This window comes from Bufo bufo, chromosome 6, assembly GCF_905171765.1.
Source record: "Bufo bufo chromosome 6, aBufBuf1.1, whole genome shotgun sequence".
In the NCBI taxonomy this organism is placed as follows: Eukaryota; Metazoa; Chordata; class Amphibia; order Anura; family Bufonidae; genus Bufo; species Bufo bufo.
In genome coordinates, this window is record NC_053394.1 from 174,577,489 (window position 1) to 174,605,114 (window position 27,626).

General features: G+C 44.2%; 1 protein-coding gene across 2 annotated transcripts; it reads right to left on the reverse strand.

Annotated features, from left to right (window-relative positions):
* Positions 1 to 14,366: 14,366 nt before the first annotated feature.
* On the reverse strand, positions 14,367 to 24,234 carry LOC121006082 (oocyte zinc finger protein XlCOF7.1-like). Of its 2 annotated transcripts, none has more exons than XM_040438985.1 (7): positions 24,140 to 24,234; positions 17,071 to 17,264; positions 16,792 to 16,974; positions 16,580 to 16,706; positions 16,335 to 16,471; positions 15,875 to 15,941; positions 14,367 to 15,323 (listed from the first exon to the last, which is right to left on the reverse strand). In XM_040438985.1, exons 2-7 carry the CDS (start codon positions 17,146 to 17,148, stop codon positions 14,464 to 14,466), a joined length of 1,452 nt encoding a protein of 483 aa, XP_040294919.1. In that variant the 5' UTR covers positions 17,149 to 17,264; positions 24,140 to 24,234; the 3' UTR covers positions 14,367 to 14,463. The 2 variants fall into 2 exon arrangements, with proteins under 2 accessions (XP_040294919.1, XP_040294920.1); XM_040438986.1 differs by lacking the exon at positions 24,140 to 24,234 and adding an exon at positions 21,823 to 21,906.
* Between the last annotated feature and the right edge of the window lie 3,392 nt (positions 24,235 to 27,626).

Here is a 27,626-nt window from a genome sequence, read left to right on the forward strand (position 1 = left end):
GGATCTGCAGTGTGGCAGTGCCGTTTAGAGAAAACGAGGTAAGTTTATTTTATGTCTGATCTGAGGCTGATGGAGGTTGGGGATGATTTTGAGGTCTGATGAAAAATATTTTGTTATTTTTCTTTCCTAAATCCTGGGTGCATCTTATAGGCCGAAAAATACAGATTCACCTGTGTTCTGTCTGCGTCCACTATGTGTACCAAGAAATAAACTGCAAACAGCAACTTTGTGACCAGTGGTGAGTGCCGCGGTGCTTTCTTTCTTATGCTATCATTATTAGTACTATATCACCGATAGAGCACCACCGTGAAGGTTCGGGATCCCAGTGTTTTAAGTGCTCCAGTGACTACATAGACACATGCAGCAGTGCCGGCTGCGCTCTTTTTTCTCACTCTCTGTGATGTATTTTGCAGATGTCTCCCTGTTCATCTGAGTGAAAAAGAGTTCAAGGAAATCTCGTCATCGGATTTGTTTAAAATGTCAACAGCCTTTACCTGACGACTCTTCTCTGTGTGTAACTACTGTGCTTCAGTGGAGCCCTCTGCAGGTCTTTCAGAAGCTTATGATTTTTCTTGCCTGGTTCAAGGCTCAGTTATCCTGCACAATGCAGCAATACTGCCTCTTTCCCGCCACACCTCATTGATTATAATGGGGTCTACCAAAAATGTGGGCACTACCCGGCAAATTTGCAGAGAATCGCAGTGGTTATTGTCCTGTTGATTCCCAGCATTGTTTGCCAGTACACCTGGCTGCAGATGTGAAAGTAGCCTCTTCTGAATCCTCAGAGTCTTGAAAAAGTGTAATCCTTCAGACAGAAAGAGTCTATATTGTTACAGTTTCAAGGGATAAGCAAAGGGAAGAAAGGAAGTACCGTATTTTTCGCCCTATAAGACGCACCGGCCCATAAGACGCACCTAGGTTTTTGGGGAGGAAAATAAGAAAAAAATTATTTTTAACCAAAAGGTTTAACCAAAAGGTGCGGAACTAATGGTGGTCTGTGGATGACGGACACTGTTATGGGGGGGATCTGTGGATGACGGACACTTATGGGGGGATCTGTGGATGACAGACACTTATGGGGGGATCTGTGGATGACGGACACTTATGGGGGGATCTGTGGATGACGGACACTTATGGGGGGATCTGTGGATGACGGACACTTATGGGGGGATCTGTGGATGACGGACACTTATGGGGGGATCTGTGGCTGGCACTGTTACGGGGGGGATCTGTGGATGGCACTGTTACAGGGGGGGATCTGTGGATGGCACTGTTATATATGTGCCATCCACAGACCCCCCACCCCATAACAGTGCCATCCACAGACCCCCCCAGCCCATAACAGTGCCATCCACAGACCCCCACCCTTTAACTGTGCCATCCACAGATTCCGTGTGCCCCCCCGCCGCCCCCCCAGTATACAAATATAAGATGTATTATTGAATTAAAAGTTATTAAACATGCCCCCCTCACTCCTAATAGTACCGTATATCCTAATTGCTTCTGTATAATGCCGGCAGGCGGGCCGGGCGCGTCACTCACTGACGTCACTTGCCTGCGCCGCCTGCTTCATTCATAAAGGAGGCGGCGCAGGCACGTGACATCAGGGAGTTACGCTGCCGCCCGCCCGGCCTGCCGGCATTATACAGAAGCAATTAGGATATACGGTACTATTAGGAGTGAGGGGGGCATGTTTAATAACTTTTAATTCAATAATACATTTTATATTAGAATACCGGAGCGGTGGGGCGGGGCTATAGTACAGTGACCGCACAGCCCCACCGCTATTGCCGGCCCCCAGCTCCTCCTCCCAGTCCCTCCCCCGGCCCCCGCTCCGTACATCGCATCCAGCGATGTTAAACTGGATAAAGTGCGTCTTATGGGGCGAAAAATACGGTAAAGCAACTCAGGGAAGATGGATCAAATCACTCATTACCCAATTGCTATACTCTAGAGTAGGGGTGCACAACATTTTCAGGTTAGGGGCCACATTGTCAGACTGAACCAACGACAAGGGGTATTACAGACTGAAATTCTGCATTTATGGCATATTGAACATACAGTATATACCATAAACGTATAGTTACACTTTACAGGCTCCCATCTAATGGAAGAATTCATGAAAGATACCTGTGAGCAGCCACAAGACATAGACATACATGTCTGTCACCAGATGCTTGGGGGCCTGCTCTTCCTGAGGCTTGCTCTACTAAGTGGGCTTCTTATTGAGTGGAGTTAAAAAAAAAGGAGTTCTAGTGCCGAGTGTGATTTTGTGGGAGTGATTGCAGGTGGCTGAGTGTGGCTTGAAGAAGAGATCCTTGAAAGTTAAGTTTTTGCATTTTAGTACTGCCATTTAAAACTTTTTTTTCCCCCCTCTGCTGGGTGTTGCCATTTAAACCCATTTTTTTTCTCTGCTTGATTAAGGGGAGTGGCCTGGGGAACCAGGTGCTATAAATTGACCCACTAGACTCTCTAGAGCCTGCTCTGCCTGAGGGTTGCTCTACTAAGTGGGCTTCTTATTAAGTGGAGTTAAAAAAAAAAGGAGTTTAAGAAAAGGAGTTGGAAACTAAGGTTGGTTATAATTTCCTTGTGTGTTGTTGGCTTAATTCTAGGTAGTCCTTCAACTACAGCAGACAGGGTCTAATTCTAAATCATATTTACTGTTTTACTTTTTTACTGTTGTAATCCCCATTTAGTATGTGTTGCACAATTGACAACGCAGTCCAGTGCACATCTTGCATGATGTATGAAGTCCTGGAACAGCCGTTCAAGGGTGTATATCTTTGTTCAAGATGTGAGCAAATTACCCGTTTGGAATCGCTAATCGAGTCTCTAAATGGGCAAGTTGCAACACTGAGAGGCATTGACAATTTGCAAAAGAGTTTGCTTCTCACCGAGCAAGCACTCTTTGGGGTAGATGAGGGGGAGGGTGACAGAGAGGAGGCTGAGGAAAGTGAGGTAGCTAGCTGGGTAACAGAACGCGGGGTCGAGGGAAGAGTGCCAAGGAGGCTAGCCCTGATCTGACACACCCAAACAAGTTTGCACGTTTGGCAGATGAGGGGGATGTCAGCCCAAGGACGGCACTGCTGCAGCCGGACACTTCCCCTGCCAGTCAGGGGAATGTCAGATCCAGTAAGCAGGGGACCAGGAGAGCAGGGCAGGCCAGACAGGTGCTCGTAGTGGGAGACTCCAATATTAGGGGAACAGATAGGGAAATCTGTCACAAAGACCGCGATCGCCGAACAGTGTGCTGTCTTCCTGGCGCTAGAGTTCGACACATCGCAGATCGGGTTGACAGATTACTGGGAGGGGCTGGAGAAGATCCAGCGGTCATGGTCCATATCGGAACCAATGACAAAGTTAGAGGTAGGTGGAGAGTCCTTAAAAATGATTTCAGGGATTTAGGTCAAAAGCTTAGGGCAAGGACCTCAAAGGTAGTATTTTCCGAAATACTGCCTGTACCATGAGCCACACAAGAAAGGCAGTGGGAGATTAGGGAGATTAACAAGTGGCTCAAGAACTGGTGTAGGAAGGAGGGGTTTGGGTTCCTGGAGAACTGGGCCGACTTCTGTATCGGCTACAGGCTCTATCGTAGGGACGGGCTGCACCTCAATGGGGAAGGGGCAGCTGTGTTGGGGAAGAAGATGGCTAGAAGGTTGGAGGAGTGTTTAAACTAGGGACTGGGGGGGAGGAAAATTACACTATAGGAGGGGAAGATAGTGCAGATAGAGACCGGGGGCAAGGTAGTGGGACTGGGGGAGGAATGGAAGGAGGGACTAGAACAGTTCAGAAGGAAAGGTGTAGAGTAAAAAATATACATAAACCTCTCAAATGTATGTATACTAATGCCAGAAGCCTGACTAATAAAACTGGGGAACTGGAATTAGTGATGTGTGAGGAGAACTATGACATAGTGGGAATAACTGAGACATGGCTAGATGATAGCTATGACTGGGCAGTTAATGTACAAGGTTACAGTCTGTTTAGACAGGATCGTCAAAACCGGAGAGGGGGAGGGGTCTGCCTTTATGTAAAGTCCTGTCTAAAGCCCACACTCCGTGAAGATATAAGTGAGGGACATGAACATGTGGAGTCACTGTGGGTAGAGATACATGGAGCTAAAAACAACAATAAATTACTAATAGGAGTTTACTATAAACCACCTAATATACCAGAGTCCACAGAAAATCTACTACTAAACGAGATAGACAAGGCGGCAAATCATAATGAGGTGGTTATTATGGGGGACTTCAACTACCCAGATATAGACTGGGAAACTGAATCTTGTATATCTCATAAGGGAAACAGGTTCTTGGCAATAACCAAAGACAATTACCTCTCCCAACTGGTTCAGGACCCGACTAGAGGGACGGCCATACTGGACTTAGTATTAACCAATAGGCCTGACAGAACAACAGACGTGCAGGACACCTGGGAAATAGTGACCATAAAGTAATAACCTTCCAATTATCATTCAAAAGAGCGTTTCTACAGGGAGGAACAAAAATACCAAACTTCAAAAAAGCTAAATTTAGCCAACTAAGAGAGGCCATAGGCCTAACTAACTGGGACAAAGTCCTCAAAAATAAAAATACAGCCACAAAATGGGATATCTTTAAAAACATCCTAAAATCTCATTAAGAGAGGTACATACCGTATGGGAATAAAAGGTTAAGGAACAAAAAGAAACCAATGTGGATAAATAGAACTGTAAAGAAAGCAATAAATGACAAAAAGAAAGCATATAAATCACTAAAACAGGAGGGTAGCACGGAAGCACTGAAAAACTATAAGGAAAAAAATAGAACATGTAAAAAACAAATAAAAGCGGCCAAACTAGAGACCGAAAGAGACTAATTGCCAAAGAGAGTAAAACTAACCCTAAAATGTTCTTCAATTACATAAATGTTAAAAAGTATAAATCTGAAGGTGTCAGCCCTTTAAAGAGTAATGAGCGGGGAGTCGCAGAGAGCGACGAGGAGAAAGCAAAACTGTTAAATATTTTTTTCTCCAGTGTATTCACTGAGGAAAATAAACTGTCAGATGACATGCAGAATGTAAAAATAAATTCCCCATTAAAAGTGTCCTGTCTGACCCAGGAAGAAGTACATCAGCGACTTAAAAAGATTAAAATAGACAAATCGCCAGGACCGGATGGCATACACCCCCGTATCCTAAGGGAATTAAGTAATGTCATAGCCAGACCCTTATTTCTGATATTTGCGGACTCTATACTGACAGGGAATGTTCCACAGGATTGGCGCATGGCAAATGTGGTGCCAATATTCAAAAAGGGTCCAAAAACAGAGCCTGGAAACTATAGGCCGGTAAGTTTAACATCTGTTGTGGGTAAACTGTTTGAAGGTTTTCTGAGAGATGCTATCTTAGAGCATCTCAACGGAAATAAGCAAATAACGCCATATCAGCATGGCTTCGTGAGGGATCGGCCATGCCAAACTAATTTAATCAGTTTCTATGAGGAGGTAAGTTCTAGTCTTGACAGCGGCGAATCAATGGATGTCGTATATCTGGACTTCTCCAAAGCATTTGACACTGTACCACATAAAAGGTTAGTATATAAAATGAGAATACTCGGACTGGCAGAAAACGTCTGTATGTGGGTAAGTAACTGGCTCAATAATAGAAAACAGAGGGTGGTTATTAACAGTACACACTCAGATTGGGTCACTGTCACTAGTGGGGTACCTCAGGGGTCAGTATTGGGCCCTATTCTCTTCAATATATTTATTAATGATCTCGTAGAAGGCTTGCATAGTAAAGTATCAATTTTCGCAGATGACAATAAACTGTGTAAAGTAATTTACACTGAAAAGGACAGTATACTACTACAGAGGGATCTGGATAGATTGGATGCTTGGGCAGATAAGTGGCAGATGAGGTTTAACACTGACAAATGTTATGCACATGGGAAGGAATCATGCAAGTCACCCGTACATACTAAATGATAAAACACTCGGTAACACTGACATGGAAAAGGATCTAGGAATTTTAATAAACAGCAAACTAAGCTGCAAAAACCGGTGTCAGGCAGCTGCTGCCAAGGCCAATAAGATAAAGGGTTGCATCAGAAGGGGCATAGATGCCCATGATAAGAACATAGTCCTACCACTTTACAAATCGCTAGTCAGACTACACATGGAGTACTGTGTACAGTTCTGGGCTCCTGTAAACAAGGCAGACATAGCAGAGCTGGAGAGGGTCCAGAGGAGGGCAACTAAAGTAATAACTGGAATGGGGCAACTACAGTACCCTGAAAGATTATCAAAATTAAGGTTATTCACTTTAGAAAAAAGACGACTGAGGGGAGATCTAATTAATATGTATAAATATATCAGGGGTCAGTATAGAGATCTCTCCCATTATCTATTTATCCCCAGAACTGTGACGAGGGGACATCCTCTGCGTCTGGAGGAAAGAAGGTTTGTACACAAACATAGAAAAGGATTCTTTACGGTAAGAGCAGTAAGACTATGGAACTCTCTGCCTGAGGAGGTGGTGATGGTGAGTACAATAAAGGAATTCAAGAGGGGCCTGGATGTATTTCTGGAGAGGGGCTATAGCTACTAGAGAGGGGTCGTTGATCCAGGGAGTTATTCTGATTGCCTGATTGGAGTCGGGAATGAGTTTTAGCTCAAAAAGAGTACAATGCACTAATAAAATTGCCCCCAAAGGTGTACATAGCCTTTAAACCTTCATGTGCTGGGGCGTTGCCGGAAGCTGATATGAGCGGACGCGGTTAGCAGAAGCTCCGGACCTCATACCCTAACTTTTTCCTTATTCTGAATGTAAAAGAACGCCAACATTTCGGTATCGGTGGGTAAGGGCCCGGGCAGACCCCGCGCTCCGAAATTGTCCCGAAATAAAGCTCTATTGGCAGCAGTAAAGCTTAAATAATTTGCCCGCCTGGATAACCAAGATGGCAGCGGTGCGGGAGCACCGTCACGCGACTCATCTGCCTCCAGTGAATCGCTGGTTGAAGCGGAAGACTCGACTCAGGGAGCCGAACCATCGCTTAAGCAAGTGACGGAACAGCTTTTACTGGCTATTACAACCTGTCGCTCCTCTCTGTCTGGGAAGATGGAAGAGGTAAAGGTAGATATAGGCCTTTTAAGAGCTGATATGCAAAACATGCGAGAGCGTATTAAAGAGTCTGAACAGAGACTTTCCGATATGGAAGACAGAGTGAGTCCGATACCTGCACAAATATCTGAATTGGAGAAGAAAGTGGAATTCTGGCAACAGAAATGCGATGACTACATCACACTCGGCGCAACAATCTGCGCATAATAGGACTACCAGAACGAGCAGAAGGTAATGATCCTTGCACCTTCATTACTACATGGCTCAAGTCCACTTTCCCTGATGCTAATTTTTCTACTGCATTCATTGTGGAGAGAGCTCATAGAGTTCCCTCCAAAGCGCTGCCGCCGGGAGCTCCCCCGCGACCAATGTTAGCGCGTTTACTGAATTCTACTGATAGAGATCATATCCTTCAGCTAGCACGGTGCAAACAAAATTTGTCCTTCGAGAATGCCACAATTATGCTCTTTCGGGATTTCTCAGCGGAATTACAAAAACGCAGGGCCACGTTTATGGCGGTGAAAAGGCACCTCCGTGATTTGAATATACCATATTCTATGGCGTATCCAGCCCGGCTGAGAATTACAGATGGAGAGAGCAGCAAATTCTTCAATTCACCAGTGGAAGCTGTCAATTGGTTGGACAGCAAATATCGTCCTGCCAGAGAACACAGATGAATCTATCTTTAGGGAAATTTGTTGTTTGCTATTCTACTATGTGAAGTGGATGCTCACTCAAGATCTACGGCCACACCATTGGGACTTACACCTATTCATAACCATACCTTTTTTGTGTACAGGTATTGACTCAGTAGGTGAAGTCTCTTCATTCATCATCTGCCTCTTGCCTTATACTTCTACTTGCTGTCATAGTTTGTTCTTATCCAATTCTGTCTGATCTTCTGATGTTCTTTAGTTATGCTGGTTGGCAGCCATGTAATGTAATGTCATCTTGCGCCTTATAATGATAGCTGCCGTATATACAGTACAGACCAAAAATTTGGACACACCTTCTCATTCAAAGAGTTTTCTTTATTTTCATGACTATGAAGGCATTAAAACTATGAATTAACACATGTGGAATTATATACATAACAAACAAGTGTGAAACAACTGAAAATATGTCATAGTCTAGGTTCTTCAAAGTAGCCACCTTTTGCTTTGATTACTGCTTTGCACACTCTTGGCATTCTCTTGATGAGCTTCAAGAGGTAGTCCCCAGAAATGATCTTCCAACAGTCTTGAAGGAGTTCCCAGAGATGCTTAGCACTTGTTGGCCCTTTTGCCTTCACTCTGCAGTCCAGCTCACCCCAAACCATCTCGATTGGGTTCAGGCCAGGTCATCTGGCGGCGCACCCCATCACTCTCCTTCATGGTCAAATAGCCCTTACTTTCAAAGTTTTCCCAATTTTTCGGCTAACTGACTGACCTTAATTTCTTAAAGTAATGATGGCCACTCGTTTTTCTTTACTTAGCTACTTTTTTCTTGCCATAATACAAATTCTAACAGTCTATTCAGTAGGACTATCAGCTGTGTATCCACCTGACTTCTCCTCAACGCAACTGATGGTCCCAACCCCATTTATAAGGCAAGAAATCCCACTTATTAAACCTGACAGGGCACACCTGTGAAGTGAAAACCATTTCAGGGGACTACCTCTTGAAGCTCATCAAGAGAATGCCAAGAGTGTGCAAAGCAGTAATCAAAGCAAAAGGTGGCTACTTTGAAGAACCTAGAATATGACATATTTTCAGTTGTTTCACACTTGTTTGTTATGTATATAATTCCACATGTGTTAATTCATAGTTTTGATGCCTTCAGTGTGAATTTACAATTTTCATAGTCATGAAAATAAAGAAAACTCTTTGAATGAGAAGGTGTGTCCAAACCTTTGGTCTGTACTGTATATGTGTGGAGGGGGGGGGAATACACCTTATCAAGTTCCAGCACACTTAAAGGTAATACCACCGTATATACTAGTGTTTCTAGGTTGAGCGTTTATACATTACTCACCTGTATGTGAGAAAGTTAGGGTATGTGAAATTGTTTGTTACACCTGACAACTAAGTGCAATTGGTAAAATCTACCATTAGTACACCCCGTCTGTTTGTTGCCACGGGAACTTTAACCCTGTTGTGTTACTTGCGGGACGGTAGGGACATTTGCTTGGAATAAGCTAGGTCCCAGGCCCTGCTAAACTACACTGTTCTATGTTTAACTTGCATGTGTTAACTGTTATGTACTATGATATTGCTATACTACGGAGCTTGCTGAGATATCAGATAGCCGTTGAATTAAATAAGGGGAATCCGATGATTAGGTATTTAATGTGGATCCGAATTAATTGGTTACATATACTAAAATGGCTGACATGCGGGTAATGTCGTGGAATATTCGAGGTCTGGGAAGTGTTAAGAAACGATCCATGGTATTCTCTGAGATTAGGAAGTTCAACCCTCACATCTTGTGTTTACAGGAGACTCACTTAACCGCAGAGACTACTAAAAGGCTTCGGAAACCTTGGCAACAGTGGGCACAACACTCATGCTATACAAATATGCCTCGAGGTGTATCCTTAATGGTACATAAGTCACTGCGGTGGGAGCTTGAGAAAATACAGAATGATCCGGCCGGTCGACACATATTTGTGGCAGCATACATTCAATGTACCCTATATGTTCTCCTCGGCATATATATACCCCCTCCTTCTTCTCTACAAACTATTCACCAAGCCATAAGTTTTGCTGCTTCATATCCATCAGCTAGGGTGTTGTGCATGGGGGATTATAATATGACAATGTCTAACGCCTTGAACAAGTTTTACCCAAGAGGGATCCCAGATGGTATTGATGCTTCTGGATCTTCTCTGGCTAAATTAATGGAAGAGATTGGGTGGACAGATATGTGGCAGCTTAAATATCCTGAAGGCAAGACATTCCTGCCAGTCACAATAGTCTATCTAGAATAGATTACGCTATGGGGAATCCTGCCCTATGTTCTACTGACTACCAGATTGAATACGGAATGAGAGGAGTCTCTGACCATTCACTGTTACTCCTGACCTTTTTACCTGAGCATTGGAAGGCTGGTCATTCAATGAAGATACATCCCTTCTGGATCACCCTTTTTTCTCCCAATGATCGCATCCCAGACCAAATATCAGTATTCCTAGAGGTTCATGATGACAATATCGAACCTTTGCTGAAGTGGGACACGCTGAAGGCTTACTTAAGGGGATGCTTAAAATCTTCCATCTCCTTTGTTAAACGAGCTTCGGCCAGGTTAGAGGAGGAAGTGGCATCTGAATGCTTCAATTTAGAGAGATTATACGTTGGTGATCCTACTGACTAGAACAAACAGAACTGGCTTTTAAAAGGTAGCCAATATCTGAACCTCCTGAAGGAGAAGGCCCAGCGCAGGCTATTTTTTTGTAATTACCCAGATAGGCCTGTCTAGGAAACAAAAATGGGCATTGGCCTCATTAGATGCGGCCATGGCCTTTGACTCGATAAAGTGGCCGTTTTTATTGGCTACTCTGGAACATTTTGGATTTGGTCCTAATTTTATTAAATGGATTTCCATTTTCTATAAAGACCCAAAATCTAATATTATGGTAAATGGTATGTGTTCAAGCAGTTTTAGTCTTGGTAGAGGCACCCGGCAGGGCTGTCCGCTTTCCCCCTTGCTCTTCGCCTTGGCCATAGAGCCCCTGGCTATACGTATTAGAGGTGATAAAATTTTCAAGGGTGTGAGTCTGGGACAAGGTGAAGACAGAACAGGTCTGTATGCGACACGACATGGTGCCCTTTATGTCAGAGGTTGAAACCACTCTTCCTAGGGCCGTATCACTAATTGAAGGATTCAGTCTCTTTTCTGGTCTCCAAATCAACTGGTCTAAGTCAATACTTTTTCCATTATACACTATAGACTCAATACCCCTCAATGGAGAATTACCTATAGTATCCAGCTTCAAATATTTGGGCATCACAATTACCAAGGATGCAGACACTTTTCATGTCTCCAATGTTAGACCTCTCTTGGATTACTGCAGAGATAAATTTAAGATCCGGGGGGGCCTACCATTGTCGGTGGCAGGTCGCATTAATTTGGTCAAATTGATTGTACTCCCCAAATTCTTGTATGTTCTGGAACACGCCCCTTTTATTATTCCGAAGAAGATTTTCCAACAGTACAAATCTATGCTGGCACCTTTTATCTGGGGACCTAATAGACACAAACTTTCGGTAGATACTTTGTGCCGCCAGAGAGGAAATGGGGGTATGTCCTTGCTAAATCTGTATACTTACTATTTGGCGGGGCAACTGCTACTTGAAGGCATGTTTGACAATTGATATCCAGATACCCAGATCAGAATATCTCTTGGCCGAATTTTGAATATTAAGACACTATGGCCTGTTTTAGAACAGCCACATCTGTTCCCTGGACAGCTATTACCACTACATAGATTGGGTATACAGGTTTGGAAAGCCTGCAAAAATCTATGCAATTATGAGTATTACATTCCGGATACCCCTTTATGGGATAACCCCATGTTTCCCTCTCTGTTATCCTTACCGGGAATTCAATTTTGGAAAGAACACAATGTCAGCTTATTGGGAAATGTCTATGATGACAATATTTTTTGTGCATACGACACACTGAGCACTAGATATGAACTTCCCAGGAGTTAATTTCATAAATACCTACAAATCCGTCATGCCTTGCAAACACATTTTGGTACAAACAGAGTTAATATTACTAACTTTCCTATGATTGGGGTGATTCGATCTCAGGGCCCCAAAGGATTTATATCAGGGCTTTACACTCACCTACTGAATGCTAAACTTAAGTTCAATCCCTTAGGGGTTATCCCTAAGTGGAAGCCACTGATACCAGACCATTGATGAGGATATTGAGGAAACTCTGGAGTCACCCTTACTGGTATCTCCGGCCATAAATAATAGGTTTATCCAACTGTGTATAATACATCAGGGATACCTATCCCCTCTGCGTCTGGCTAAGATTGGTGCCTTATCACATTCTTGCTGTCACAGATGCTCTATGGAAGGAGCTGACTTTTGGCATTTAATATGGATGTGTCCACACATCCATAGGTTCTGGACAAAAGTCACTGATTTCTTAACTATCCTTATGGGACATACAGTACCCATGGCTCCTAAATTATGTATCTTTGGCATCCTAGATGAAGAAATTTGGGATCATTATGGTAGAATATTTTTGAGGGAGGCTTTATTTTTGGCCCGGAAAGCGGTGGCAATCAGGTGGATGGGGGAGAGAGGTCCCACGGTAAATCAGTGGAATAATTTGGTAAATACTGTCATACCCTATAAAAAATATAGTATACAAAAATAGAGGTTGTGCTTCCAAATTCACTAAGATATATTCACTAAGATATGGGAGAGATGGTGTTCCTCATCGCAATCAATGTACTCTCACCAAGAGTTGTCTAGCTCTTTGGCTATCATGTCTTGGCGACTGTGAGCTCATGTGATAAAAGCAATACAAACAATATATGTGAATATTGTTTATTTGGCAAAGTGAACATGATATGGCATAGTACACCTTGTTTTTGTTGTGCATACTGTTGTGTGTACTTTGTATACCTTGCATATTTTATTTGTTCAATAAAACAAATACATTTTTTTTAAAAAACCTTCATGTGCTGCCTTCAGACTACAGGAAAAGAGAATTTTGGGTGAGCAAATTTAAATTGTTTCTTGTTTCAAAACAGCAGATTGTTGGATTATTGTGGTGCTCAGATTTTTTCTGATCTCAAGTTATTTCTTACCTAGTGATGCCACCCACCAGCTTTGTGGTTTTGAAACAAAAGATGCCAAGTCTATAAAAAGCCATGATGTTACCGAAAATACTAAAAGGTGAAGCTGATGAATGTGGTGCTCGAAGGGTCTTCAAAAGCTGGAATCTCTTTTGAGTGTGGAGTCTGCCTTTATAACACTATGAAACTAAAACTGAAATATTAGACATGCAAAGCCACCGGCTGACCAAGGAAGTACGAATAATCTTCCCAACAGTATGGTGGTCCTACCAAAAATCTTTGCTTTGCTGATATACAATAGTAACCAATCATGAGTTCTGCCAGTCAGAAGTTATAACAAATTACACACGTGAGGCAATGGAAATATTCCCCTAAATTTCCCTACAGTTCTGCAGGTTGTTTTCAAACAAACCCGACTTTAAATAGGCCTCACCTATGGTTCGTAGTAGTGAAGAGAGCTTAGGGGCTGTTAGGTGGAGAAGACATAGCATCACATTTGTTACCTGTCTGGTTTTTGCTGAGTTCGAATTATAGGCCGATTCCCATCTCCTCATCCTTTAGTGAGGGTGTTAAAGTGATAATTGCCTATTAAATGGATTGTCCAGCTGATTTTTGTTTTCTTTTAAAAGGGTCAGAATGGCAAAGTAAAAGAAGGGATATTAACCTCAACCATCCCGACCATCTCCCATTCAGATGCTTACCAAGTCACTGTTGGTCGCTGCTTCCTAGTTTCTTTTGAAATCCAGAAAATGCCCACTCAGCCAATCACTGGCTGACATGGGTCACCTCTGAGGACAGTGATTGGCTGAACTTGAGAGTTGGGGTATTGGTGAAGGGTGTATCCCTTTTTTATTTTGTTATGCCATTCTGACATATATTTTTATTTTATTTTTTAATTCTTGACCAGTATATACCTTTAAATGTTTATAGCTTTTTCCGCTTTATTATCTTACTTACAGAACAGACTCCAAAAATAGTGTTTAGGTCTTTCTGTTGTTTCTCCATAGTTTTCATATTTTTTGGGAATTGTACTTTGAGAATGAAAGACAAAACGAATGTGTTTGTTCTTTGTATGCTCCAAAGCAGCGATCAGCAACCCTCGGCACTCCAGTTGCTCTGAAACTACAATTCCCAGAATCCTCTTTTCACTTCTATGGGAGTTACAAGAACAGCCAAGTACGTGTGCATGCTGGGAGTTGTAGTTCCACAGCAGCTGCTGCTGATCACTGACCTAAAGGATCTATTGCTTTCCTTAGAGTTAACCCTTTGGCTGCTGCTTAACAATCACACTTCCGGCCTTCAGAGAGGCCAGCTCTTTTTCCTACAATGTCCAAGCACGACCATCCCTGCTGAATTGCAGGGTGGTCATATTCATGGAAACGAGAAGTGTATAATGTGATGGAAAAAAAAATCAAGCCAGCAAAGAAGCCAATATGGAAAATCACAATACATTAGTAAGTGCCTTGTATTAACTTTCTCTACATGATAAATGCCATTTGCTGACATGAGACAATGCCTTTAACATATCCCCTTTTATTAACAAAATAATAAAAAAGGTTCAGGGATCAACTCAGTGCCTGTGAGATGGAATGATGTTCTTCCCTTCTGTAGAGACTAGATCTAGAATGAGTTCTTTGGTGTTTATCTAAACTAGATTTTTGCGTAAAACATTTTCCACACTCAGAACATGAAAATGGCTTCTTCCCGGAATGACTCCTCTGGTGCTCAACAAAGTTGGATCGGTGAGCAAAGCACTTCCCACAGTGAGCGCATGAGAATGGCTTCTCCCCAGTGTGAATTCTTTGGTGACCAACTAATGCAGATTTCTGGGTAAAACATTTGCCACATTCGGGACATGCAAATGGCTTCTCCCCAGTGTGAAGTCTCTGATGTTGGATAAGGTTTGTCTTCTGAGCAAATCCTTTACCACAATAGATACACGAAAAAGGCTTCTCTCCAGTGTGAATCCTTTGATGCTCAATGAACTTTGATTTGTGTATGAAACGTCTGCCACAAATGCTGCATGAAAATGACTCATCTGTGTGAATTTTCTGATGCTCAGAAAGTGTCACTTTACGTGCAAAACCTTTGCCACACTGGGAACACATAAAAGGCTTTTTTACTAAGTGGCTTCTCTGGTGGGTTTCCAGACTGAACTTGTCTTTGAAACATTTGCCATATTCAGAACATGGCTTTAGGTCTGAGTAACTTCTCAGATCTGAACTTTGACTTTGAGCAATATCTCCAGCAGAAGATGCATATACTTCACTGTCTCCATAAACCGAAGAATCTGAAACAATATCTATTAAAGAGTGATCGGACTCCTGGTAAGTTGATTTCACATCTGTGCTTCGTGGAACATGAAAAGTAATGGAATTTTCTTCTTGAAAATCTTTGATCACTTCATGGTGGTCCAGTTTGCAATCTGAAGTTAACGTAAGTGTTAGATTATCATACATTCTGAATGATGTTACAGACATAAATAAGCATATATAACACATACCTCGAAGTGTTTCTGTTTTGGGTATGGCACTGTAATAGTTCATTAGTGAGTAGAATAATTTTGGGACCATTTTCATTCACTAGTCTAACTTCAGGAGTAGTAGACACTCAATGACCACCTAGTACTGAAATATTATGTTAGCCTACTATCTGTAGCACAGGTATAAATAGTTGACTTGGAAGACTCTTGGACATTTTTTAAGAATAACCAAAGTCCTACACAGATGATTTCCAGACTGCCCTAAATCATTTCATAGTCATTCCTGACCATTCCCCCAGCTTCTCCCTATGCACTTTTGCCAGTTTCAATATGGCAGAATTTACAGATGTGTACTTGCCAGGCCTTCACTGTGTACTGTGAAGGCGCCACATTGGATTCGATCCCACTTACATTTTTGAGAGCAGGGTATATAATACAATAATTTTTTTCAAGAGCAAATAGGAATAATTTCTAGCTTGGTCATTGTCATTTACCTGGACTGAAATCTGTCAGGGTATCCTCCTCTTTGATCTTCACACTGATTATGTTTATACCATCAGCCTGGAACAGATTGTGACATATATAAACAGAACACAAATGACCAGTGGTAGTGACTCCAGGAATGGATCAGTGTTGTTGGGGCTCCCTTCTTTTTTTTTTTGTAATTTCAAAATCTATTCAAACTCAAATGGACATTGCACCTTTTGCTGCCCCTATACACAAGCCCTTGTTGACAACTGAATGTGTAACCCACTCTACCTCAAACTGTAGGCTAGCTCACCGCTTGTTTTTTGGATGCAGATGCAATGCTGTGTCAAGTTTTTGTTACCAGAGGAGATAGCATCACTGCTGATCCACAAGGCCCGCACTAAACCATTTCTCAAAGTTTTATGTTTCTGGTTACAAAGCTTATTCTTCAATATAAACTATTATATTACTCATGTTGCCTCTCACCTCAATGACGCTGTTGTAATGAGAACCTTCAGCTTCATCTTCTGGATGATCCTGTTGAATATTGGAATGTTCCTCTATAGACTTCTTTGGATAATAAACAGGACATCTCTCTGGTGCATTTTTCTTAGTGGACCCATCTGTAGGAGGATATATTGGTTGTGTGTGATAATGAGATTAATGTTTCTAGGCGACACACAAACCTCTTACACATTTACGTTTAGTGAGAATTCCCAGTTTCCTCTTACCAGCTGAGTTGAGAGGCTGGTGATCCATCTCCATCATGATATCCTTGTACAGATCCTTGTGACCTTCTATAAATTCCCACTCCTTCATGGAGAAATGGACAGTGACATCCTGATACCTTATAGGAACCTGACAAATACATTGATGCAATGGTCATACAAATACCTCTCATGATGTTACTTTATAATGTCCCGGCATTCCCAGCAGTGCTCACCTCTCTAGTCAGCAGTTCAATGATCATATTGGTGAGGTCCAGGATCTTCTGCTCATTGCTTCTGTCATGCAACAGAGATGAAGGTGTAGGCTCCATGACAGTGGTCTGGATCCTGCTCCTGCCTCCTGATACAGGACTGCTGGCCATATTCTCATTATTAGAATTCTTTACAGGAACATAAACCTTAGTAATGAGATGCAGAATGATAGATATATAAAATAATACACATACTGCTGAATATGGAAGGTGAAATGGGACATGACTCCCAGGATCTCTCACCTTTCCAGTCAGTAGGTAGATGATCTCCAGAATAACATTTAATATGCTCTCAGTCATGTGACTCCTGTCTTTTTCCATCCTGAAGAATGACACAGGTTCAATGGGAGATTACCATCTAGGAAGACCTTGATAAGAGAAGTATGGAGTTGAGGCCGGTGTACACTGGCCGAGAGTAGAAACACTCATTAGATGATCTGTCGGTGTAAAGGTGCCGCTGATTACTTGATGAACAAGCGAAAAACTCTTTAATCGGGCAATTGCATCTTTTATGCGGTCACCTAAATCACCATTTGCTGGCAGCAGATTGTGCTGTCTAAAAAGCCTCTGCTTCCAGCAAACAATGATTCAGTATGGGGACGAGCGTTGGTATTAGCAGTCACTCCTTCCTATACTGTGGAGGAGATCGCTGCATGTAAATACAGCGGTCTCCTCCACTGACAAGCAGACTCTTGTCGGGAAGGAATGTTTCCTTCCTGACAATGGTCTCCTAAATTGTGCACTGTGTATTATTTATAGGTGTAAGCCAGGGTTATGTTGAGCAAAAGCATATCTAGTACAAGAAAAGTATGTATATATTGCTAAAAAAGAACTATTACTGTTGCCTGTGCCCACCTCCTTCCTCTGTGCTCATTACTACCTCTGCCGACTACACCTGCCTTCAGCGCTGTGACCAATACTTACACTGAGGGTGCTATCAGATGTGGCTGCCACATGGCCAAGCTGCAGCCTGCAGGTCTATGTGACTTACTAATGGAATGTGTACTTATGGTTTTAGTCCAACCATGTGGCTGTAAACATCCAGCAAATAACACTTATTTCATCATTAAGCCGCACAGTCCCATGACTCAGCTGTATGGCTTGTGTTCCTTGGGCTCACCAGAGATCATTCTGAGGCCCAACCTCAGGACTTATCATCTATAGGGTTTGATAGGATTTAGTGGTTATTGATTCCAAGGTCAGTTCCAAATTATCTTCTGCTAGACCTTAGGGGCCCTGCAATATAAGGGGCTCATTATTGTGTTAGAGCTTGGGCCTACCAGAGGATCCTCTGGTAGGCCACTCCAACCCTGGCACTGACATCTGACAGCACACTTATACCAACTGGGTATTACTTCCTCATAACCACTTGCCAAGCAGGTAAAGTACTTCTATCCTAAAACAAAAACACCAGAATAACCACATGTGTTTTTTTGCTGTGTTGTTTGTGGCATTTTTTGGAAACAGTGGGGGTCATTTACAAAGATTGAAGTTTTAGGCAGGTCTTTGTTTCCTCTCCGTGCTCCCGGAGGAGGTGCGCCTCGTCATAAATCAGACCACCTCTTACAGTCCATGCACCTGGAGTGAACACTACCCTAACACCTGACTGGAGTCGTTTTAACTCCTCTTTTAGAGCTTTTTCCAGGCGTAAAAGTTAGTAAATTGATTGGGGCAGAAGTCCCAGCCCCCGCCACTATTAGAAGACAGGGTAAAAATGTCCCAGCCCGCGCCACGTGGAGAAGACAGGGTAAAAATGCCTTGAAGCTAAATATTGTTGCACAGGCATTTATGAAGTCAAAAAGGGGTCTTGCAACTGTTTTTACACCAAATCCTGGCGTAAAATGTTCATAAATGACCCCCAGTGTCTTACCCCTATAGAGAAGGTAATATATGAACAAATGCCAAGAAGTCCAGCATGTGCATTTTTTTTTAGAAAAACCCAGAAAGACACCATAAAAAAGCTGTATGTGAACCCACTCTCATCCTTCCTTGGGCTCTGCCCAGTAATATGAACCTCCTTCCCTGTACAATCTCCTTCTTTACCCCAGAAATCCTTCCGCATGCACCCGCCTCTTCTCAGTACTGTGTGCCTAGCAGTCCTTTCAGGTAACCACCCACCTCTTCTCAGCACTGTGTGTCTATCAGTACCCACCTATTCTCAGCACTGTGTGTCTAGCAGTCCTATCAGTACCCACCTCTTCTCAGCACTGTGTGTCTAGCAGTCCTATCAGGTAACCACCCACCTCTTCTCAATACTGTGTGTCTAGCAGTCCTATCAGTACCCACCTCTTCTCAGCACTGTGTGTCTAGCAGTCCTATCAGTACCCACCTCTTCTCAATACTGTGTGTCTAGCAGTCCTATCAGTACCCACCTCTTCTTAGCACTGTGTGTCTAGCAGTCCTATCAGTACCAACCTCTTCTCAGTACAGTGTGCCTAGCAGTCCTATCAGGTAACCACCCACCTCTTCTCGGTACTGTGTGTCTAGCAGTTATATCAGTACCCACCTCTTCTCAGCACTGTGTGCCTATCAGTCCTATCAGTACCAACCTCTTCTCAGTACTGTGTGCCTAGCAGTCCTATCAGGTAACCACCTCTTCTCAGTACTGTGTGTCTAGCAGTTCTATCAGTACCCACCTCTTCTCAGTACTGTGTGTCTAGCAGTCCTATCAGGACCCACCTCTTCTCAGCACTGTGTGTCTAGCAGTCCTATCAGTACCCACCTCTTCTCAGTACTGTGTGCCTAGCAGTCCTATCAGGACCCACCTCTTCTCAGCACTGTGTGTCTAGCAGTCCTATCAGGTAACCACCCACCTCTTCTCAGCACTGTGTGTCTAGCAGTCCTATCAGGTAACCACCCACCTCTTCTCAGCACTGTGTGTCTAGCAGTCCTATCAGTATTCACCTCTTCTCAGTACTGTGTGTCTAGCAGTTATATCAGTACCCACATCTTCTCAGTACTGTGGGTCTAGCAGTCCTATCAGTATACAACTCTTCTCAGCACTGTGTGTCTAGCGGTCCTATCAGTATCCACCTCTTCTCAGTACTGTGTGTCTAGCAGTTATATCAGTACCCACATCTTCTCAGTACTGTGGGTCTAGCAGTCCTATCAGTACACAACTCTTCTCAGCACTGTGTGTCTAGCGGTCCTATCAGTATCCACCTCTTCTCAGTACTGTGTGTCTAGCAGTTATATCAGTACCCACCTCTTCTCAGTACTGTGGGTCTAGCAGTCCTATCAGTACCCACGTCTTCTCAGCACTGTGTGTCTAGCAGTCCTATCAGTACCCACGTCTTCTCAGCACTGTGTGTCTAGCAGTCCTATCAGTACCCACCTCTTCTCAGTACTGTGTACCTAGCAGTCCTTTCAGGCAACCACGCACCTCCTCTCAGCACTGTGTGCCTAGCAGTCCTATCAGTACCCACCTCTTCTCAGCACTGTGTGTCTAGCAGTTCTATCAGTACCCACCTCTTCTCAGTACTGTGTGTCTAGCAGTCCTATCAGTACCCACCTCTTCTCAGCACTGTGTGTCTAGCCGTCCTATCAGTACCCACCTCTTCTCAGTACTGTGTGCCTAGCAGTCCTATCAGTACCCACCTCTTCTCAGTACTGTGTGTCTAGCAGTCCTATCAGGACCCACCTCTTCTCAGCACTGTGTGTCTAGCAGTCCTATCAGTACCCACCTCTTCTCAGTACTGTGTGCCTAGCAGTCCTATCAGGACCCACCTCTTCTCAGCACTGTGTGTCTAGCAGTCCTATCAGGTAACCACCCACCTCTTCTCAGCACTGTGTGTCTAGCAGTCCTATCAGGTAACCACCCACCTCTTCTCAGCACTGTGTGTCTAGCAGTCCTATCAGTATTCACCTCTTCTCAGTACTGTGTGTCTAGCAGTTATATCAGTACCCACATCTTCTCAGTACTGTGGGTCTAGCAGTCCTATCAGTATACAACTCTTCTCAGCACTGTGTGTCTAGCGGTCCTATCAGTATCCACCTCTTCTCAGTACTGTGTGTCTAGCAGTTATATCAGTACCCACCTCTTCTCAGTACTGTGGGTCTAGCAGTCCTATCAGTACCCACCTCTTCTCAGTACTGTGTACCTAGCAGTCCTTTCAGGCAACCACGCACCTCCTCTCAGCACTGTGTGCCTAGCAGTCCTATCAGTACCCACCTCTTCTCAGCACTGTGTGTCTAGCAGTTCTATCAGTACCCACCTCTTCTCAGTACTGTGTGTCTAGCAGTCCTATCAGTACCCACCTCTTCTCAGCACTGTGTGTCTAGCAGTCCTATCAGTACCCACCTCTTCTCAGTACTGTGTGCCTAGCAGTCCTATCAGTACCCACCTCTTCTCAGTACTGTGTGTCTAGCAGTCCTATCAGTACCCACCTCTTCTCAGTACTGTGTCTAGCAGTCCTATCAGTACCCACCTCTTCTCAGCACTGTGTGTCTAGCAGTCCTATCAGTACCCACGTCTTCTCAGCACTGTGTGTCTAGCAGTCCTATCAGTACCCACCTCTTCTCAGTACTGTGTGCCTAGCAGTCCTTTCAGGTAACCACGCACCTCCTCTCAGCACTGTGTGTCTAGCAGTCCTATCAGTACCCACCTCTTCTCAGTACTGTGTGTCTAGCAGTCCTATCAGTACCCACCTCTTCTCAGCACTGTGTCTAGCAGTCCTATCAGTACCCACCTCTTCTCAGTACTGTGTGCCTAGCAGTCCTATCAGTACCCACCTTTTCTCAGTACTGTGTGCCTAGCAGTCCTATCAGGTAACCACCCACCTCTTCTCAGTACTGTGTGTTTAGCAGTTATATCTGTACCCACCTCTTCTCAGTACTGTGTGTCTAGCAGTTATATCAGTACCCACCTCTTCTCAGCACTGTGTGCCTATCAGTCCTATCAGTACCAACCTCTTCTCAGTACTGTGTGCCTAGCAGTCCTATCAGGTAACCACCTCTTCTCAGTACTGTGTGTCTAGCAGTTCTATCAGTACCCACCTCTTCTCAGTACTGTGTGCCTAGCAGTCCTATCAGGTAACCACCCACCTCTTCTCAGCACTGTGTGTCTAGCAGTCCTATCAGTACCCACCTCTTCTCAGTACTGTGTGCCTAGCAGTCCTATCAGGTAACCACCCACCTCTTCTCAGCACTGTGTGTCTAGCAGTCCTATCAGTACCCACCTCTTCTCAGTACTGTGTCTAGCAGTCCTATCAGTACCCACCTCTTCTCAGCACTGTGTGTCTAGCAGTCCTATCAGTACCCACCTCTTCTCAGCAATGTGTGTCTAGCAGTCCTATCAGTACATACCTCTTCTCAGTACTGTGTGTCTAGCAGTCCTATCAGTACCCACCTCTTCCCAGCACTGTGTGTCTAGCAGTCCTATCAGTACCCACCTCTTCTCAGTACTGTGTGCCTAGCAGTTATATCAGTACCCACCTCTTCTCAGTACTGTGGGTCTAGCAGTCCTATCAGTATACAACTCTTCTCAGCACTGTGTGTCTAGCGGTCCTATCAGTATCCACCTCTTCTCAGTACTGTGTGTCTAGCAGTTATATCAGTACCCACCTCTTCTCAGTACTGTGGGTCTAGCAGTCCTATCAGTACCCACCTCTTCTCAGCACTGTGTGTCTAGCAGTCCTATCAGTACCCACCTCTTCTCAGTACTGTGTGCCTAGCAGTCCTTTCAGGCAACCACGCACCTCCTCTCAGCACTGTGTGCCTAGCAGTCCTATCAGTACCCACCTCTTCTCAGCACTGTGTGTCTAGCAGTTCTATCAGTACCCACCTCTTCTCAGTACTGTGTGTCTAGCAGTCCTATCAGTACCCACCTCTTCTCAGTACTGTGTGCCAAGCAGTCCTATCAGTACCCACCTCTTCTCAGTACTGTGTGTCTAGCAGTCCTATCAGTACCCACCTCTTCTCAGTACTGTGTGTCTAGCAGTCCTATCAGTACCCACCTCTTCTCAGCACTGTGTGTCTAGCAGTCCTATCAGTACCCACGTCTTCTCAGCACTGTGTGTCTAGCAGTCCTATCAGTACCCACCTCTTCTCAGTACTGTGTGCCTAGCAGTCCTTTCAGGTAACCACGCACCTCCTCTCAGCACTGTGTGTCTAGCAGTCCTGTCAGTACCCACCTCTTCTCAGCACTGTGTGTCTAGCAGTCCTATCAGTACCCACCTCTTCTCAGCACTGTGTGTCTAGCAGTCCTATTAGTACCCACCTCTTCTCAGTACGGTGTGTCTAGCAGTTATATCAGTACCCACCTCTTCTCAGTACTGTCTCTAGCAGTCCTATCAGTACCCACCTCTTCTCAGCACTGTGTGCCTAGCAGTCCTATCAGTACCCACCTTTTCTCAGTACTGTTTGTCTAGCAGTCCTATCAGTACCCACCTTTTCTCAGTACTGTGTGCCTAGCAGTCCTATCAGTACCCACATCTACTCAGTACTGAGTGCCTAGCAGTCCTATCAGTACCCACCTCTTCTCAGTACTGTGTGCCTAGCAGTCCTATCAGTACCCACCTTTTCTCAGTACTGTGTGTCTAGCAGTCCTATCAGGTAACCACCCACCTCTTCTCAGCACTGTGTGTCTAGCAGTTATATCAGTACCCACCTCTTCTCAGTACTGTGGGTCTAGCAGTCCTATCAGTACCCACCTCTTCTCAGCACTGTGTGTCTAGCAGTCCTATCAGTACCCACCTCTTCTCAGTACTGTGTGCCTAGCAGTCCTTTCAGGTAACCACGCACCTCCTCTCAGCACTGTGTGCCTAGCAGTCCTATCAGTACCCACCTCTTCTCAGTACTGTGTGCCTAGCAGTCCTATCAGTACCCACCTTTTCTCAGTACTGTGTGTCTAGCAGTCCTATCAGGTAACCACCCACCTCTTCTCAGCACTGTGTGCCTAGCAGTCCTATCAGTACCCACCTCTTCTCAGTACTGTGTGCCTAGCAGTCCTATCAGTACCCACCTTTTCTCAGTACTGTGTGTCTAGCAGTCCTATCAGTACCCACCTCTTCTCAGTACTGTGTGCCTAGCAGTCCTATCAGGTAACCACCCACCTCTTCTCAGCACTGTGCCCAGGGCTCCCTCCACAACATGTATGGCATCCTAGCATACAGCCACCAACCTGTCCTCAGCACGTTGCCCAGTTCCCTTTTCTGTACTCCGCCTGCAGGGTGCACTACACCTCTACCATGTACCAGCCTCTTCCCGCTATAACCACTTGCCTCTTCTTAGCACTTTGCCCAGCATCCCGTCCCTATGCGCCATCTTCTCTTTTAGAATTTTTTCCAATCCGCCCGTGGTACTAATTCCTCACCTCCCTTATAAGTGAAGCAGTCCCTGGCCTGGATGTACAGAGGCACGGTAATCAATACCTCTGGGTTATGGGTAGATGCGGTTTCCTAGCAGGCTAAAGGACCTGTGATGACGTCATGCCTACGTAACCAGCAATGCCTGTGGGAGGAGTTCTGACGTTTGCTAGAAGGGCGTTCTGACTGACTGAGCAGGAGATGACCACACTGTATACTGAGAAGTGAGCCTCGGCTGAAATGCTCTGCAGGAACTTAGGGTTGTGAGAGCCCTGTCCTTGTGGGGATGCAATTCTCTGCAAGAACCGGAGAGTCCAGGAGGACTCGGATGCAATGATCTGCATGGACTGGGGGTGCGCTGTGCTTGTGGGGATGCAATGCTCTGTAGTGACTGATTTTAGGTTCAGATATGCAATGCTCTGCAGCAGGACCTGGAGAGTGTAGGAGAACTAGGATGCAATGATCTGCATGAACTTGGGACTCTGAGAGCGCTGTCCCTGTGTGGATGCAATGCTCTGCAGTGATTTTGGGCTCTAGGGTGCAGTGCTCTGTAGGATCAGAGTCTAGTAGACCAGTGCTATGCAGGGACTGGCAGCTCTGGGTTGCATAGACTGGAGAGGAGAGCCTAGTTTCACTGGGATGCAATGCTCTGCACGGACTGGTGCTCTGCCTCTGAATGTCCTGTCCTGGCGATGCAATGCTCTGTATGGACTGGGGACTATGAAATGCAATGCTCTGTATCGGCTGCAGAGTTGTACATGGACTGGGGACTGGTTGCACTTGGATTCAGTGCTTTGTATGGACTGGGCGCTGCCTTGAGAATGCAATGCTCTGCAGGCAAGTGTGTATCCATAGTAGGACAGTGCGCAGAGGAACTCTCACCCATCCAGAGAATGAAGGGCCTTTATTTAGTGCTGTGCCCCTGGATATGCCATACATGTGCACACAGAGCTCAGATGCTGGAACTTCTGGTTCACTCTGAGCTTTCCATACAATAAAACAGGGGCATACTAATTTCACACTTGCATTCTGCTGTCCGCTCGTGAGCTCCGTTTGAAGGGGCTCACGAGCGGAGCAGAACGCTTCCGTCCAGCCCTGATGCAGTCTGAATGGATGCGGATCCGCTCAGACTGCATCAGTCTGGCGGCGTTCAGCCTCCGCTCCGCTCGCCTCCGCACGGCCAGGCGGACAGCTGAACGCTGCTTGCAGCGTTCGGGTGTCCGCCTGGCCGTGCGGAGGCGAGCGGATCCGTCCACACTTACAATGTAAGTCAATGGGACGGATCCGCTTGAAGATGACACAATATGGCTCAATCTTCAAGCGGATCCGTTCCCCATTGACTTTCAATGTAAAGTCTGAACGGATCCGCTCAGGCTACTTTCACACTTAGAAAATTTTCTAAGTTTTAATGCAGACGGATCCGTTCTGAACGGATGCGAACGTCTGCATTATCGGAGCGGATCCGTCTGATGAAACATCAGACGGATCCGCTCCGAACGCCTGGATAAAATAGAACAGGAAATTATAGCTAAAAAAACTAAGAAATATAGAAATATAAATAGGAAAGACGAGAAAAAATATGGTAGAGAAGAACATATAGAAGAAAATTCCCAGTCCAAAAATAAAGAACAAAAAGAATCAAAGAGGTATAACATACCAACCCAAAACAGATATGAAACTTTGGCTGATGTTTCTTTTTTAGACCATACTCCCCCTCACCATTCACCACGATTGAAACAAAAACAACCTCAACCAATAAGTCACAGAAAGACACCCCCCCACACATACAGGACACCATACAATTTGAGACACAGGGCACCACAGGAACAGAAGAATCAAACACACTCAAAAATGGATGTAGGAAGACACCAAAGATGGACACCGAACACACAGGACAATTATTATTTAGAGAACACATGGGAGAATCACCAACACAGGGAAAATCACCAAGTAAGAAGAAGGCACGAAGATCCCAGAGAAAGAGGCGAACACAGGAACCATCACTAAAATTAAATGACAATATTATTAATTTGAGCACAATAAATCTCACTTCCACACAAATTACACTTTTAAATAAGAGCCTAAAATTTGCACCATCAGCCGTTTTGAACAAATTTGATACCTACATAGGTATTCAGAAGTTTGTTCGAAAAATCTGTTTAAAAAAATATTTCTTAAAAAATCCACCGACTGTGGAACAACAAACAAAAGATTCTTACATTCATACACAGATGAGAAATAAATCAAAAAAATTCCCTAGAGCCGAAATAGGCCCTGAAATAGCCACATTCCAAAAAAGTGTGGAAGCAGATTTGGTAAAATTAAAAACAAAAAAAGGATATAGAAATAATTTAACAAATGGAGAAATGAATGCCATAAGGGAACTACAAAAAAATTAAAAAGTAGTTATCCGCCCAGCGGATAAAGGGGGAGCGATTGTGATCTGGGGAGAGGATCAATATAATATTGAATGCCTCAGACAATTAAAAGACCAGACCACATATACCCCCCTGAAAAAAGACCCGACAGAGATTTTTAGACAGGACCTCTCCCAACTGTGTAAAAGAGGATTACAACAGGGAATTTTGACACAACAGGAATTTAACTTTATTATGGACACACCAGGTAGATTACCTATTTTTTACTGTCTACCAAAGGTCCACAAAAATATTGTGGACCCACCAGGCCGCCCTATCATTTCGGGCGTTGGATCTCTGACAGTAAATCTATCACGATATATAGATACCTTGCTTCAACCTGAGGTGAGAAAAATTAAATCCTACATACGTGATACGACAGAGATCGTAGGTGTTGTGGAGAGCCTGGACGTCCAGGACCATTGGATTATGGGTACCTTGGACGTCCAGTCCCTCTACACTATCATCGATCATAACCAGGGTATTATAGCTTTGAGAGAGCAATTATCTGGAAACAAACTGTGGAACACGAATCAGATCGACTATGTATTAGATGGTGTAGAACATATTCTGCACCATAATTACTTCCTCTTTTCCGATCAATTTTATGTACAGAGGAGGGGAACCGCCATGGGTACCAGGTTTGCCCCCAGTTATGCCAATTTGTTTTTGGCACATTGGGAGGCTACTAACATCGAGCCCGAGCTGGGGGCGAATCTGGTCCTATGGCGGAGATACATAGACGACATTATATTCATTTGGGGTGGAACAAAAGAGAATCTGGATAGTTTCATTAATAGAATTAATGATAACACAAGTAATTTGAGCTTTACCTCTAACATTGGAAAGGAAAGGGTAGAATTTTTGGATATTGAGATCACACGAAAGGAAAATAAATACGTGTGTAACACTTTCCAAAAACCGACGGCCAAAAATGGATACATCCCTTTCTCTAGTTGCCACCTACCAAGGTGGCTAACAAATGTCCCTTTCGGACAGTTTCGCCGTTTAAAGCGAAACTGCACGGAAGACAACAAATTTGAGAAGGAGGCCAACATCATGAGGAATCAGTTCAAAG

What these genes read in the sequence shown, in the direction of transcription:
- LOC121006082 (XM_040438985.1), bottom strand. Translation starts at nt 17,148, where the DNA reads ATGGAAAAAGACAGGAGTCACATGACTGAGAGCATATTAAATGTTATT. An exon ending in CCAGCCTCTCAACTCAGCTG is followed by an intron (nt 16,472 to 16,579) that starts GTAAGAGGAAAC and finishes ATCCTCCTACAG; the next exon opens with ATGGGTCCACTAAGAAAAAT. An exon ending in CCTGACAGATTTCAGTCCAG is followed by an intron (nt 15,324 to 15,874) that starts GTAAATGACAAT and finishes CGTTAACTTCAG; the next exon opens with ATTGCAAACTGGACCACCAT.